Source organism: Ixodes scapularis, unplaced genomic scaffold, assembly GCF_016920785.2.
Source record: "Ixodes scapularis isolate PalLabHiFi unplaced genomic scaffold, ASM1692078v2 PGA_scaffold12__126_contigs__length_90152505, whole genome shotgun sequence".
Classification (NCBI taxonomy): Eukaryota; Metazoa; Arthropoda; class Arachnida; order Ixodida; family Ixodidae; genus Ixodes; species Ixodes scapularis.
In genome coordinates this window covers 5,472,053-5,485,691 of record NW_024609838.1, presented here as the reverse complement: position 1 = coordinate 5,485,691, position 13,639 = coordinate 5,472,053, and the positions used below count along the sequence as shown (strand labels likewise).

Here is a 13,639-nt window from a genome sequence, read left to right as displayed (position 1 = left end):
TTCTCAATAATTAAAAAAAAAGTTAATCGAGAGATATTAGCTAATTATCTGACCTATCGTGAGGGTCCCCCCCCCCCCCCCCCCCCCACACACACACACACTCACTTTTTAGGCTCTCATGGCCGTATAACTAGCCAGTGCAGACCACATTATTCTACTCTTCAGGATGTCTTTTTCAACAAATCTGTTCGAAATCAAATTAAACACCTTGTATAATAAATATGCCACATATTATATCCATGCTTTTTGCTTCTTGATCCCTTCTTCGGCTTCCTTATCGGTTAGTTGATGTACATGGCACGCGATTAACGTCCTTGTACCGTGCTGGTTATCCATGCCTACTAACTACCGTCTTACGGACTCTTGCATGATAAAAAAAAAAAAAAAATCGAGGGTGCGAATTTTGCTCTGACAGACAGACGGACAGGTAGACAGACAGAAGGGCATGTGAAAAGGGGGAAAATAAGAGACAGACGGACTGGCAGACAGACAGACAGACAGACACTGCGTTTTATCCGTCGATTTGCTCGACTTGTCAAAATGTTCTTGGAGCTGTCTCTTTCTTTTCGCTGAAAGCGATGTTTTAGTGATGATTTCAGTAGAAAGTTGACAGGTCGCATAGCCTCCTCTATACGGAGAAAGCCTGGCGCGTCGCGTGAAAAGACGGCCGCCGTAAATGGGAAAGGAGGGGCGGAGAAACGGGAGCGGAGAGAACCTTGTACGCTAGCGCCACAAAAGAGCGAGCGGCCAAACGCAGAAACAATCTTTTTTTTTTTCTCTCTCTTTTCTTGTCGCTTTCGTGGAGAGGAGAAGCTCAACGTCCACCCTTTCCCGTTTCTCCCTGCGCCCTTTCGAATCGCCGCGCCCGTTTCTCCCGGAGTACGAAAACGACGGTGACGAAAACACAAAAACAAGCGTGGTTCGGGGAGCGGCCGCTCATGACCCAAGCGCTCGCTGTCTAGGTCTACCCTTTTTGCTCTGCGCTACCATATTGGTCACCGTTCGGCGCGCTGCTTCTCTCCTTTTTCCTGCGGCCGCGCGCTCTATGGCTCCGTCGTCGATGTGCCAGGCTTTCTCCGTATAGAGGAGGCTATGGTTGGAGACAACGTTACTTGAACCCTTCAGTTGGGAAACTGCCATAGAGGCTGCTCTGGAAAAGGGGCGCCGATCCTTATCCTAGTACCGAGCTAATGGCGATCGCAACGCTGCCATGTCTGCCGCAGCGGGCCACTCCGTGAACTGCACGGCTGCACTCACTGGTTCCGTCGAGTCATGGTAGGGCCGGTGGCGCCATCTCGCACGGCCATCTTGGAGTAGCTATATGAAGCATTTTTCATGTTTCAACTCGTCGCTAAAGGGTGGCGCTGTTATCGTATTTTGCTCTGTCTCGGTAGACGACAGCGGCCCAAGTTTTAAGGGCGAGTTTCCCAACTGAGTGGTTTAGTAATGTTGGCTGGAAACTTGCCGAGCGTCATCGAAAACCACTAGATCGGTTGATTTTAAAACGACTCGAAGCACTTGAGACCATACCTCAGCGAATTCATCCATGAACTCGCTCATTCACCTTCATTCACATTCACGGCGTGAATCTGAATGGCTCTGAATAAATTCTTGTGAATGTGAATGAATTCGTGATGTGATGGTGAATGGCTTGGTTAATTTGAATGAATTCGTAATGTGATGGTGAATGAAGTCGTGAAGTCGTAATGTGATGGTGAATGACTTCAGGAATTTTAATGAATTCGTGATGTGATGGTGTGTGAAGTCGCGATGTGATGGTGAATGAATTTGTGATGTGATGGTGAATGAAGTCGTGATGTGATGGTGAATGAAGTCGTGAATTTAAATGAACTCATGGTGTGTTGAGATTGTGAATGACCTCGTGAATTGAATAGAATTCATTGGGATGTGAATGACTTAATGAATTCGTGATGTGATGATGAATGGCTCGTGAACAAGATGAATATGTGATGTGAGTGGCTCGTGAACTTGATAAGTTTGTGATGGGAAGTAATACCTGAATTTAATTCTCGACGTGATAGTGAATACGGTTATGAATTCAGAAGAGGCGGAAAACATGTTACGCAGGAGCTTGCTTGCTTGCAGGTTGTTTTCATCCTTCACCGCAAACGACAGGGACCCATTTGACTTTAACGGTTTGGGCATCAGTCTCGCTGCGTAGCCATGCGCGCCTCAGCGCGGTGGCCCTTTGTCGAGCACTTTCGCAGCAACTGCTGTTTATAAGGGAAATGCGTTACAAGTAACGTCGTTACTTGTAACGCGTTAGTTCCAACACTGCTCTCATATACGACTCCGAGAGCGCTGCGAGCCGGTGCCAAGGCGGCGGGCACTAGTAGCAGCAGGCGCCACTTCGTCTATGCGGCGCACCCATATATCGTTTCAAAAGGGACGAAGCCGAAGCTGACGTTATCAGCAGGCGCACCTAATCCGGCGCCGAGACCATATCACGTGACCTGCTGGTTCCGCGCGGCGGCGCACAAAAAGGCGCCACAGTCCTATTCCGCAAGAACTGTGAACTCATGAAAACTACCAGCTGTGAAGTCAAATTTAGTCAGAATGAACCTGAATGACTTCGTGAATTATGCGGAATTCGTAATGTGATGGTGAATTCCGGTGAATTCGTGTTGACCGTGATGGTGAATAACTTCGTGAAGTGACGGTGAATTCGGATGAATTCATGATATGTTGCTGATTTCGGATGAATTCATGATGTGGTGGTGAATTTCGATGAATTCATGATGTGATGGTGAATTAGGATGACTTCGTGAAGTGATGGTGAATTCGGATGAATTCATGAAGTGATGGTGAATTTGGATGAATTCATGATGTGTTGTGAATTCTGATGAATTCACGATGGTGAATTCCGATGAATTCGTGGTGATGGTGAATGACTTTGTGAATTGGTGATGTGATGGTGAATGACTCCGTGAATTCGGAGGCGGCGGTGATGTGATGGGGATGAATTCACGGCGCGGTTAAACGCCGTGATGTGAAGGGGATGAATTCTCGGCGGATTTTGAAAGCCGTGATGCGAAGGGGATGAAGTTTTGGCGCGGTTGGACGCCGGGATGTGAAGGGCCGTGACTTTGGGAGGTCGGAATACCTTGTGACGTGAATGCTAATGAATTTGAAGACGTGATTTTGTTCGTGATGTGATGGTGAATGAAGGGGTTCTAAAATGCCGACCTATGCTTGAGACGTGCGGGGGTTGCACTGAAGTTGCCCTTTGTGCAGCAGGCTCAAAGCCAGGGTGCGGAAACGCGGATGCTAATCTAATCATCCCCGTTTTCATTTGGGACCGTATGTTTATTTTAACTAATTAAAAAGTTAGTCGAGAAAATCATGCTAATTATCCGACATAACGCGAGGATTAGTCCCCTGTATTATGTTCCTCTGGCCGTATGACTGACCTGCACACACGGCATTGGTGTACTTTTTACGGATTTATTTTTGTTGTTGTTGTAATAAATATGTCCGAATTAAAATCGAACACCCTATGTATGCGACATCGCAGGGCCATATATAATATACGGCTCCGCGATTCTTGAGCTTTTAGTGACCATATAGTCACCGAACAACTCGAGAAAGGCAGGGAATGGAGAGTCATGAACCTCTCAGTAGTCAGTCAAACTGTATGAGAAAGCAAGAAGCGTGACCATAATACGTTGGGTCTCTTGAACTGTCATTGACCCATCTACAGTACGCTCCCATTTGTAATGCGAGTACGTTAGCTAATCTGCAATACGTAGCAATGGAAGCGGGAACTCTATACTCTCTTCTCACGCAGTCTCGCCCTTGCCTCGCAGGAAGCCTCGGAGTGCGAGAATGACGACGCTGGTCAAGGAGACCAACAACAACTCCGCTGGCAAGGTCGCAGTCAACGGCAGCAAGGCCCCCCCGGTCAGCAACGGCGGTGAGTGCTGGCGCCTGGGCCTCGAGCAATCACGTCGTAGAAAACAAGGCCGCTGTGCCGCAGTTTCGACGTCACCGAGGAAAGGCCAACGCGGGACGCGGGTTCGGCACGAGTGCTGCGTTAGCGTTCGTATTCGTAACCTCCGTTAAGTGACGTAGGAGAATACAGCACTGCGGCCTCAAGCTGACGCTCATCCGGATTGTTCGTAATCCACGCACGTAACAACGTTGATGTCGGTACGGGATGTTGTGAACTGAGGTTGGTAAATCCAAACCGACGCTGTGGTCGAGGGGCTTCCCGAGATGCTTTGCGCACGGCACTATACACCGCAAGGATATCGCTTCGATTTTGCGAGATTCGCGACTCCAGCGAACTATAAGGAGCAGAAAAAATGGCAGTCGAAAGGAGGTTCTTTTCATAGATAGAATCGTGAGAGCGTGTTGGTTAAACATTTTGGTATGCGGACGCAAAAGAAGACAAGGGACACAGAAAAACACGTCAGATGTCCCTTGTGTTTCTTTGCGTTCGCATACCAAGAAGAAGTTTTCGTCGTTCAGCACGCGGACCACCATAAATTTCTTGCACTGCAGCGTAAAATCGGTGTTATATATAAAAGCAAAGCAATTTTTCGACGGTAGAGACCTCCTTCTAGTCAGTGCGTAGGAATGACACTGCGGAAGCGTAAAACAAATTACTGGAAACGATGTTTGTTTCTATGCTGCCTAGGAGAACCCAGCAGCGATAGCAGACGACAGAGTCGAGACGACCCCCTCTTCTGAGCTTCTGAGCGTTGCCGCTACGGGGCGTCGATTTCGTTGGAGTCGCCAATTCTGAGAGCGGTGAATCTGGCTTGGTGCGAAAATAAAAACAGTCGAGTTTTAAGTCACGGTCACGCCGCTAAATACACCGTGAAAAAGACCGTCTGAAGACGCTAAAGCATTTTAAGGAACCTTTTTTGCACGCCCGATACGGTACGATGGGCACTCCGGTAGGAACTGCGCATGAGCGAGACTTCTCCGGTGGCGCATGCGCAGTTGGTACCGGAAGGCCTATCGTATACCGTATAGGAAATGCTATAACGGTTCCCTAAAACTCTCTACTGTCTGAAGCGTTTCTCTTCCCTGTACGACGGTTCCGCCACATTGATAACGCAAAAACAAAATATCTGCCGAAATGTTTCATGCATACATATGTGTGCAGCAAGCGAGCTTCGGACACTCTTGGGGTATGTCCGCAAAACATTCTGCCATCATGTCTATGGCCAGCACCGTGCCCTTTATATAATGTATCCGCAGTGTGATTGTGACTTATAAACGTCAGTGCGTCGCTTTAAAAACAAAAACAAAACAAAAACTTTACTTTTATTTTGTACAGCACTTACCTGTCTCCCGCGTGCAGGCAAGAATGTCGCCGACGCGGCCGGGGACAAGATGACGCTGGTCATTCACAAGTACGAGGCCCCGCCTGGCACCGAAAAGCAGCACGTCGTCCAGACCGAAGACCTGGACCGTTACGTGTCCGCCATGAAGGAGTCCGGAGGATTCAAGGAGCAGCTCGCGGTACACACCATCCCGAGAATCGCTCTCCTTTCGGCGCCATCTATTGTTGTGCGGGACGCGTTTCAAGTACGCGGGATATTGAACCTCCCACTACAACCCAGTGACTCAGGATTTTTTGCCAGGGAGATTATCACCGCAAAACTGTATACAGTAGACCATTCCAATAATCACCTCTGTGCGCTGCCATTTATTAAAGCTGTAGTTAACAGTCTGTTACTCGATTCTGTGCAAATGGGTTGCTAGCCTGTTTGCATCTTGAAGATGGACCGCACCGGACCCTACAAGCACTTACAGCCAATCCAGTGGTGTGAACGTATTACACGTTACTATGCGTTCCGCACGTCACTACCACTCTTAGAAATAGGGGGTGTGGGGGGTACACCCCTTGTCCTATACGTAACACCCCAAAACAACAATTCGACGTTCAGTCCGCCGAGAACTTTCACGAGCGGTTTGATAGTCGAGCGATACAACATATGAAAATAGCTAGTATACGCCTTAAAGGCTACAGTAAGCAAAAGCAAATTGTTATCTGTATATTTATACAGCCGGAAGTTAGTCTACCTCAGTGGGCGTCTGGTGTCTCGGCTGTAGATGAGCAATTTAGCCAGTGCGGTACAACCGCTAGCTCGGGGTCTTTAACGTGCACCACGCAGAAGTGATACACGACCACACGCAGGTACGATGCTCATCCAGATCTATACGGGCAGGGGCGGGGATTGAACCAAGGGTTCTGGGTTCTGCAGCGCGAGCTTTCGCTCCACGTGCTCTAAGCTGGTGTGCGCTAGCCCACTCGGCCACCGAGAATCAAGGTATTTTTGGCCCTCCTGCAAAATCTCAGTGTTTTTTTGTTTTTGTTTTTGTAGTCTTTGATACGCACACTAGCTCTTTAGTAAGTTATATCCAACAGCTATCAAGCCGCCCGTAAAAGTTAGTATTGCCAGCTCGACGTTGTGGACTGAATGTCGCAATGTAGTTTTGGGGAGTTACATATTGGACAAGGGGTGTATCCCTCTACACCCCCTATTTCTGAGAGTGTACGCCCCAACCGAAGATCACGTGGCGCCCACATGGCACTGGACTGGCCTTCGATTGCTCGTAGCTCCCTCTACATTTCGTCAGTAAGCTTAAATGAATTATAGTAGATTCTTGTCCACAAACGAGTTAGTATGTCACAGCGTGCAATGACCCACACAGCGAACCCGAAGCGTGTGTGCATTAACTGGTGCGGTGCACGTGTGCACAGCTTGTAACACGAAGGCCACATACGAACACGTTATGTTCCCCTTGACCCTTGTCAGATAGGCGTAATGAATCGTACATGGGTGTTTTAGAGCGCTGCTTGGTCGGAAATGAAATTGCAAAAATAACCCGATGAATGGAGTACAATGAAAGTTTTTGACAAAGATGCATTTAGTTGGTGCATTTATCGTACTAAAATTTTGTAAGTGTAGGTTTAAAAAAATTGCAAGAAAGAAAAAAAAAACTTGGTGTTTCCTATGCAACAGGAAGAAAAGGGATACGAATTATGCTGGTTGACCCACTTATCGTAACGCACAAGCTCGAATCTGCTGGATGTGCTGTTCATCTCTAAGAAGCTTCCAAGTTTTTGTAGCACGCGGTGCCATATGTAGCGATATGTGAGTAGCAGCGTTAACCCAACGGTTTACGTCTTTTTTCTCCCGTGCATTAAACAATTTTTTTTTTCAGACAGCTTTATTCGCGATATTTTGTTATAATACATGTACCACATGAAGACACCCGGATGAACAGTTTAATTGAACTCAATATGTTAGCTTATTTATATATAAAAAAGTTTACTCCCAAACAGTGCTCGGAAACACCCTGTATAAACACATTTATGCGTTGGAATTGCTTCAGATTATGCACCAACTGAATTAGTGCTTCAGTTTGCCCCGGTCTCATAGGTCCGCTAAACTTAGGGGAAAACTTCCCCGCTAAATTTATCAGAAAAATGTTAAAAATCAAAGGTCATGTAACCTAGCGTAACGCCGAAGCTTGCTAAGTCTTCGCTATGAACGCACTAGAGCGGTCAGTTTATGGCCTAAAAATAAATTCAAAACCAAACTTCTTTTTTTCTCTGTCTTTCCTCCAGACACTAAAGACGGGTCAGCTCAAGCCATGGACGGTAGCCCAAAAACCCGAAAACAAGATCAAGAACCGCTACGCCGATTTGCTTCCTTGTAAGTTCGCAGCCCGATGTATGGCCACGAATCATACTGTCGAGTGATCTTAGAGCCTGCCTTCACTAGCAATTGCACTAGACCCTTTTCAGTACCCCATTAAGCAACGTTAACACCGACCATTTCTTGGGCGCTGAATCCGAAACCCTCGCCGAGCGCTGACCCAGCCCTGGTGCCCAAACAATGGCGGACTCGGGTAATTCGAGCAGCGACCGCAAGGTGGCGCGCACTTTGAAAAGGAAAAATATTCTAAGCTTAAATGGAAAAACAAAATGGCTAGGTGGCGTGAGCTACCGCCCGATCCAAAGGGCTCAGCCGGATTCATCCATCCATCCATGTTTATCAACCCCTTCCGAATATCAAGTGCCGATTATTAGAAAGTGCGACCCACAACACACAGGCCAACGTTGACACAGGCGGAACAACCGCCGTCCTGGAATGTGCAAGTCATTCCGTCAGGTGGCGAACGCCGGAGCCCGTCGAACGCTAGGAGCCGACAAGCCAATTAAAGGGCGTCGAAAGTGCAACGTCACCGCCCTCACTACCTTTTTTTTTTGTGGGTGTTTTTGCTTTTTAATAAAAAAAAAGTTGTGCTGTGACGTTGTTGGAATTCCACAGCGGCCAACAAAGCGCAGCCTTTCGAAAAGGGTATATTATATTAAAGACTGCGGAAAAATGTACAAATAACCTGCATTCAATCATAAAGGTTGGATCGCTTGAACGCTTTCCTTGATTATCTCGCTCGGAAGTACAGAGGTGTGACTTAGGCAACCTTCGAGCTGTTGAACGAAAACGTGGACTCGAGCCTCGGTGGTCACGTGAAAAGTTGACTGAAAATCGCCCGTGACTTGTCGTTTTCCTTGCAGACGACGACACTCGGGTCATCCTTCACGCGCTCAAGAACGATCCGTCATCGGACTACATCAACGCCAACTACATTAGCGTAAGGATTAATCCGCCATCTTGAATCAATCGGATACAGTTGCAGCGTATCAGATGTACACGGGATGTCTCTGGAAACGGGGACCAAAGTTTCGAGGAAATTTATACTCGTATATCGTATACACAAGGTGTTTAAGAAAACGCTGCTCGCCGAATCGCTTCTGCAAAAAATACGTATCGTACAGATGTTAGATGGCATATTAAAAATATTCATAACGTTCGGTATAACTAGGTTTCTTAATCCTTCTGAGTAATGAACTTTCTATTGCGGTGCGGTTCGAACTAAACTGCAGGAATAAGCTTTGATTCTTGGGTTAACCTCCGCCATGCGAAGAATGCGTGGCTGCGCGCGTTCGTGGCGCGCTTTGGTCTCGGGGGAGCAGGACCGCAGTCGCGGTCCTGCTTTCGCACTTTCGCGATCACCTCAGTCAAACTCTAAGGTAGGTGTTTTCGACTTTGCTTTTAAAGCATGGTCTTGGTTTTTCAGAGTATGGAAAGTGAGTGTAGTTGTCCTTGATGAGGCCTTCGTTGTACGTGTGTCACCTCCTATGTGGAGGTGCTCATTTCCTAGACACAGTTTTATTTTGTTTGTGTCGTTTTTGATTGTCCAGAAGCACAAATTTCTCGCGACGACATTTAAGTGATGACGTCAGGTTTAAAAAGTGTCCACAAAGGGTGTTTCTTTTCCCCTTAGGGTTACAACAAGCCCAAGGCTTACATTTGCACTCAAGGTGAGTCGACACTCTTTTTCAAACGTTTACAGGCACTTGGGCTTTTAAGGTTTCATTTCGAGAACCGAAATCGCAGGTGCTCAACTTTGACTTGTTTAGAGCCAAAGTCAGACTCGTAGTAGCGACACCGGTGTAAATAATAATTGTCATCGCCGTTGTTATTGTTATACAAATCCTCAATCGAACGCCTGAGTGGACCTGATAGCGCAGGGGCGTTTCATTTCCCATACATGTCATGTTCAGCTTTGTAGAAGAAAAACAAAAATAGATGGAGATTTTGGCTATGACATTAACGTACTGCCGTCTGTAGTCGATTGCCATTGGATAGTTACAGGTATATAAAATAGTTGTCATGATGGGATAGTTACAAGTATAAAAGATAGTTGTCATGATAGTAGAATACTTCAGGCTTTACATGCTGGACCTCCACATCATCCATGGGCGTTGTGCCCTTCCAAATTTAAAGGTACCTTGAATATTCAAATTACATACAACAATGACAAAAGTCAGAATCACTAATGACCACGTTGAAAGGTTCATTCATGAGCGACATGCTTCATTAAACTTATTAAGCACAAATAGCTTAGTAAACCATGCAAACGCCTGAGAATAGCTACACTTTCCGAAATCGTTCACGGAACGCCGAGTTGAAGGTTATAAAAAAAAATGCTTTGTGTTCATAAAAGTTTTCACCGCACCCCACACATTTATAAAGTCCGATGCCCCTGTGCTAGTTGTCATTTCAGCATTACACGTAATGAGCGATAGACTTTTTGCGAAATTGCTCGGTGGTCTGACAACACTGAGAGCGTCGCCATTTTGATGTTGGCAAGCGACGTCCGTGCACCGAAGCACGGTGGAGGCATCGGAGACAGCCGTACGGGCAGTGTGCGATGACACGGCAGCTGTGTTTTTCACCTTCCGATTATGGAATGTGAACGTAGTTTAGATAATCCACCGCAATTGTCTGATGAAACTCTCGGAGGACTGTGTATGCTGGCGACAACCCGCAATGTGTAAGCTTCCACAGCGAATGCGTATAAACTTGCTCCGCTGCTTCGACGAAGTTGTCGCCAGCGTGCACAGGGCTCCGCGAGTTTCACGAGGCAGTTGCGGTAGGTTGTTTAAACTGTTCGTGCCCATTCTATGGTCGGAAAGTGATAAACGCAGCTACCGCGCCATCGCACACTGCCCGTACGGCTCTTTCCGGTCCCTAGCTCCACCGTGCTTCGGTATACCGACGACGCTTGCCGACATTAAAATGGCGACGCTCTCAGTGTTTTCAAACCACCAACCAATTTCGCCTAAGGTCTAGCCTGTTACATTTATGTCTCGTTGACATAAACCCCGTTAATATGAATACCCCACTATATGGACAACAGTTTCGGGGATCAAGTGGTTGGATACATGTATTTGTGTGTAATTATTATGGACAACTCATATAATACACAGTTTTAAAAGAAACGGAGCCGTTGATAGTAGCGAGGCACGACTGTAATAGTTATTAACAATATGACCCTATTCTACAAATTATTATATGCCAAGAGCAGTGGGTTTCCGTGTTGCGTGATCGGGCCACTGTCTCAAATTTTGACTGTACTGAGTAAGGTAGGTCGTAATTTTTATTATGACTCGCAATCCTTACTAAGAGTTGTTATCAAGAATATCGATTCAACTCAAAACTCTTTATCATGAACCGCTTTTGTCGTTTCGCTCACTATATGGTCTTTCTTTTTTTCTATTTTACACGGGCATACAGATGTCTTTCCCGAATAGTCTACAAATCATTGAGACGCGAATTGATCATACCTGTAAAACTTTATTGAATAAATTAAAACCATTTATCTTATAATCTCCTTTGACTCGGTGACCAATCTTTATAGGCCCCGTAGAAAAAACGGTCGCCGACTTTTGGAGACTCGTCTGGCAAGAAGAAATTTGCAAGTTCATCATGGCCGCTAACCTGATCGAAGAAGGAAAGGTATGTCTGCAATGCTGGTAATTCTTTCTCGTTTTTTCTTTGTTCTCGATGATAGTTAGAGGCTACTTACATCGTGACGTAACCAATAAAGTTTTTTTTTTTTAGAGTCAAAGAAACGTTTAGGATGCCTCAGGGCGTGTAGTTACCAAGTGAGAGAGCATACACTTCTTTAAAGCGTATGAAAGCGTAATTATATTATGATGCGGAATCGCCGCGGCATTTGAACTTTGTCTTATACTCTGTTTCACAAGTCCGACCGCTGCGAACAATACAGGATAAACGGAGGATCCTGTATTCATACAGCGCCAAATACGTTTCGTCACGGCGCGTCTTTGTGGACTTTCCGTCACCGGAAAAACTAATCACGGACAGAAAAGAAAGCGCCGGATCAGGGCGCATTCACACTGCGCGTTTATAGCCTATCACGCACAAAGCGAATCTTAAAGTCAGCGCCAATCTCTCACACATACAGTCAATCACGCACAGAACCAATCACGAAGTCAACGACGACCTCTCACACACACAGCAATTTACACAGAAAGACAATCACAAAGGCAATACCAATCTCACACATAAGCCATTCACATACAAAGGCAATCACAAAGTCAACGCCGATTTCTCTCACACAGCCAATCACGCGTAAATCAAATCACAACGGCACTATTAATCTCACACACATCCAATCACACAAAAAGCCAATCACAAAGTCAATGATAATCTGTCACACACACAGATCCAATCACAAAGTCAACGCCAATCACACACAAAACAGTTGGTGAAGTCAACGCCAATCTCAGACACATAACCAATCACTGACAAAACCAATCACATAGTCAACGCCAATTACACAAACACACACAACCAATCGCGCACAAAGTAAACGCCAATCACACACACAGCCTGTCACACGCAACACCGATCAGGCACAAAGTCAAGCACGCTCTAAGACGGCAAGCGCCGTGACGGTGCACTTTTAGGCACTGTTTGATTGGCTTCAAAGGATCGTGGTGTTTGCTGCGGTCGGTTTCGGCATGAAACGGGATATAGTACCGCAACGTATTCGCTTTGTGAATGTTTTTTTTTTGTGTGTGTGTGCTATGTATCTTTGTCTTTCGCTTTTCAACATCATCCTCCGCTGCTTTCTTCCTCTCTTTCTCTCCTGCCTAACAAATACGGACGATGGCCTTCAAGCCCATCAAGATCACCACGGGCATATCCGTGAGTTCGGCCGAATTACGTCTGCCTGCCTGTCTGAACCTGCATGAGTTACGAACCGAAATCCATTTGTTTTATTAAAAAGAAGGTCACTCTTTTGTATCTGCTTCAAAAATAAGGGATCACGGGTTTAGCAACCAGGAACTAAAACTCTCGACACTCTCGACGCGAGTGCAGGCAATTTCGGTGAACTCATTCGAAACGATAGCGTTTTGTTTTACGCATTGCTAATGCCGTCACATGGCCAGGTCAACGTAGATGGAGCGTTGGCACGTGCCGCGATAGCACCGTGGCAGTGTGTTTGCTTATATTAGGCAAATATACTTTTTTTCTGTTTCAGAGAATCTGCTTGCAGCTATAATGTATACTGCGCGTGCCCAACCAGTGGTCCACTTCCAAATGCATACAATTTGAATTGTTTTGTCTCTAGTACAGTTCATTTACTGAGAAACACTAGAGTTTCACCGCGTCGCTTACGTGTCCTATTATTTTCGCGTTACAATAATTTTAGCTACTAATGCTAAGCTTTTACCAATGTAATTGCTTTAGCCATACAGTGGCTTTTAGGTATACAATTGTTTTAGCAATACAATAGTTTGCAGCAATTTTTTAGCAACGCCGTAGCTTTTAGCAATACAATAGCAATAGTGCGATTTTAGCACTGTAGTTCTCTAGATGTTTGAACTAATAATGCGTGTTGAAAAGAAATGACAAAATAAACGAACGCTGCTTGAGTGTCCGTGTTGCGAAGTATGCGGAGTAAAATTGCACGAAACCAAAGTAGAAATTTCGAATTCGTCTGCGGTCATTCGACCTTTTCAAACGAATCATTTTTTTCTTTCCTCAGCGCAAAGTCGAGCGGTACTGGCCGGAGACGTGCAGCAAGTACGGCGACATCATGGTCACCCTCGTCTCCGAAGAGGTCTTCGTCGACTACACCATCCGCACCTTCAAGGTCCACAAGGTATCTCGCCGGGCTCGTCCATTTTGAACGCTCATAGATGGAACGTATTCTTGCAGCCACTACACTCTGAAAAATGCCCACGCGTTCTATTTACCCGCAAAACACTCGA

General features: G+C 46.1%; 1 protein-coding gene across 2 annotated transcripts in view; it reads left to right on the top strand.

The window, feature by feature from the left end:
- LOC8052985 (receptor-type tyrosine-protein phosphatase mu) overlaps positions 1–13,639 on the top strand; it is a 77,364-nt gene that overhangs the window by 44,381 nt on the left and 19,344 nt on the right. The window contains exons 2-8 of one of the 2 annotated variants that reach the window (XM_042289389.1): positions 3,828–3,934; positions 5,333–5,493; positions 7,610–7,697; positions 8,564–8,640; positions 9,334–9,370; positions 11,254–11,351; positions 13,414–13,530. In XM_042289389.1, the coding sequence (XP_042145323.1) occupies positions 3,847–3,934; positions 5,333–5,493; positions 7,610–7,697; positions 8,564–8,640; positions 9,334–9,370; positions 11,254–11,351; positions 13,414–13,530 (666 nt within the window). In that variant the 5' untranslated portion in view covers positions 3,828–3,846. Of the gene's footprint in view, positions 1–3,827; positions 3,935–5,308; positions 5,494–7,609; positions 7,698–8,563; positions 8,641–9,333; positions 9,371–11,253; positions 11,352–13,413; positions 13,531–13,639 lie in introns of both variants that reach the window. The other variant, XM_042289388.1, reaches the window with a different exon arrangement.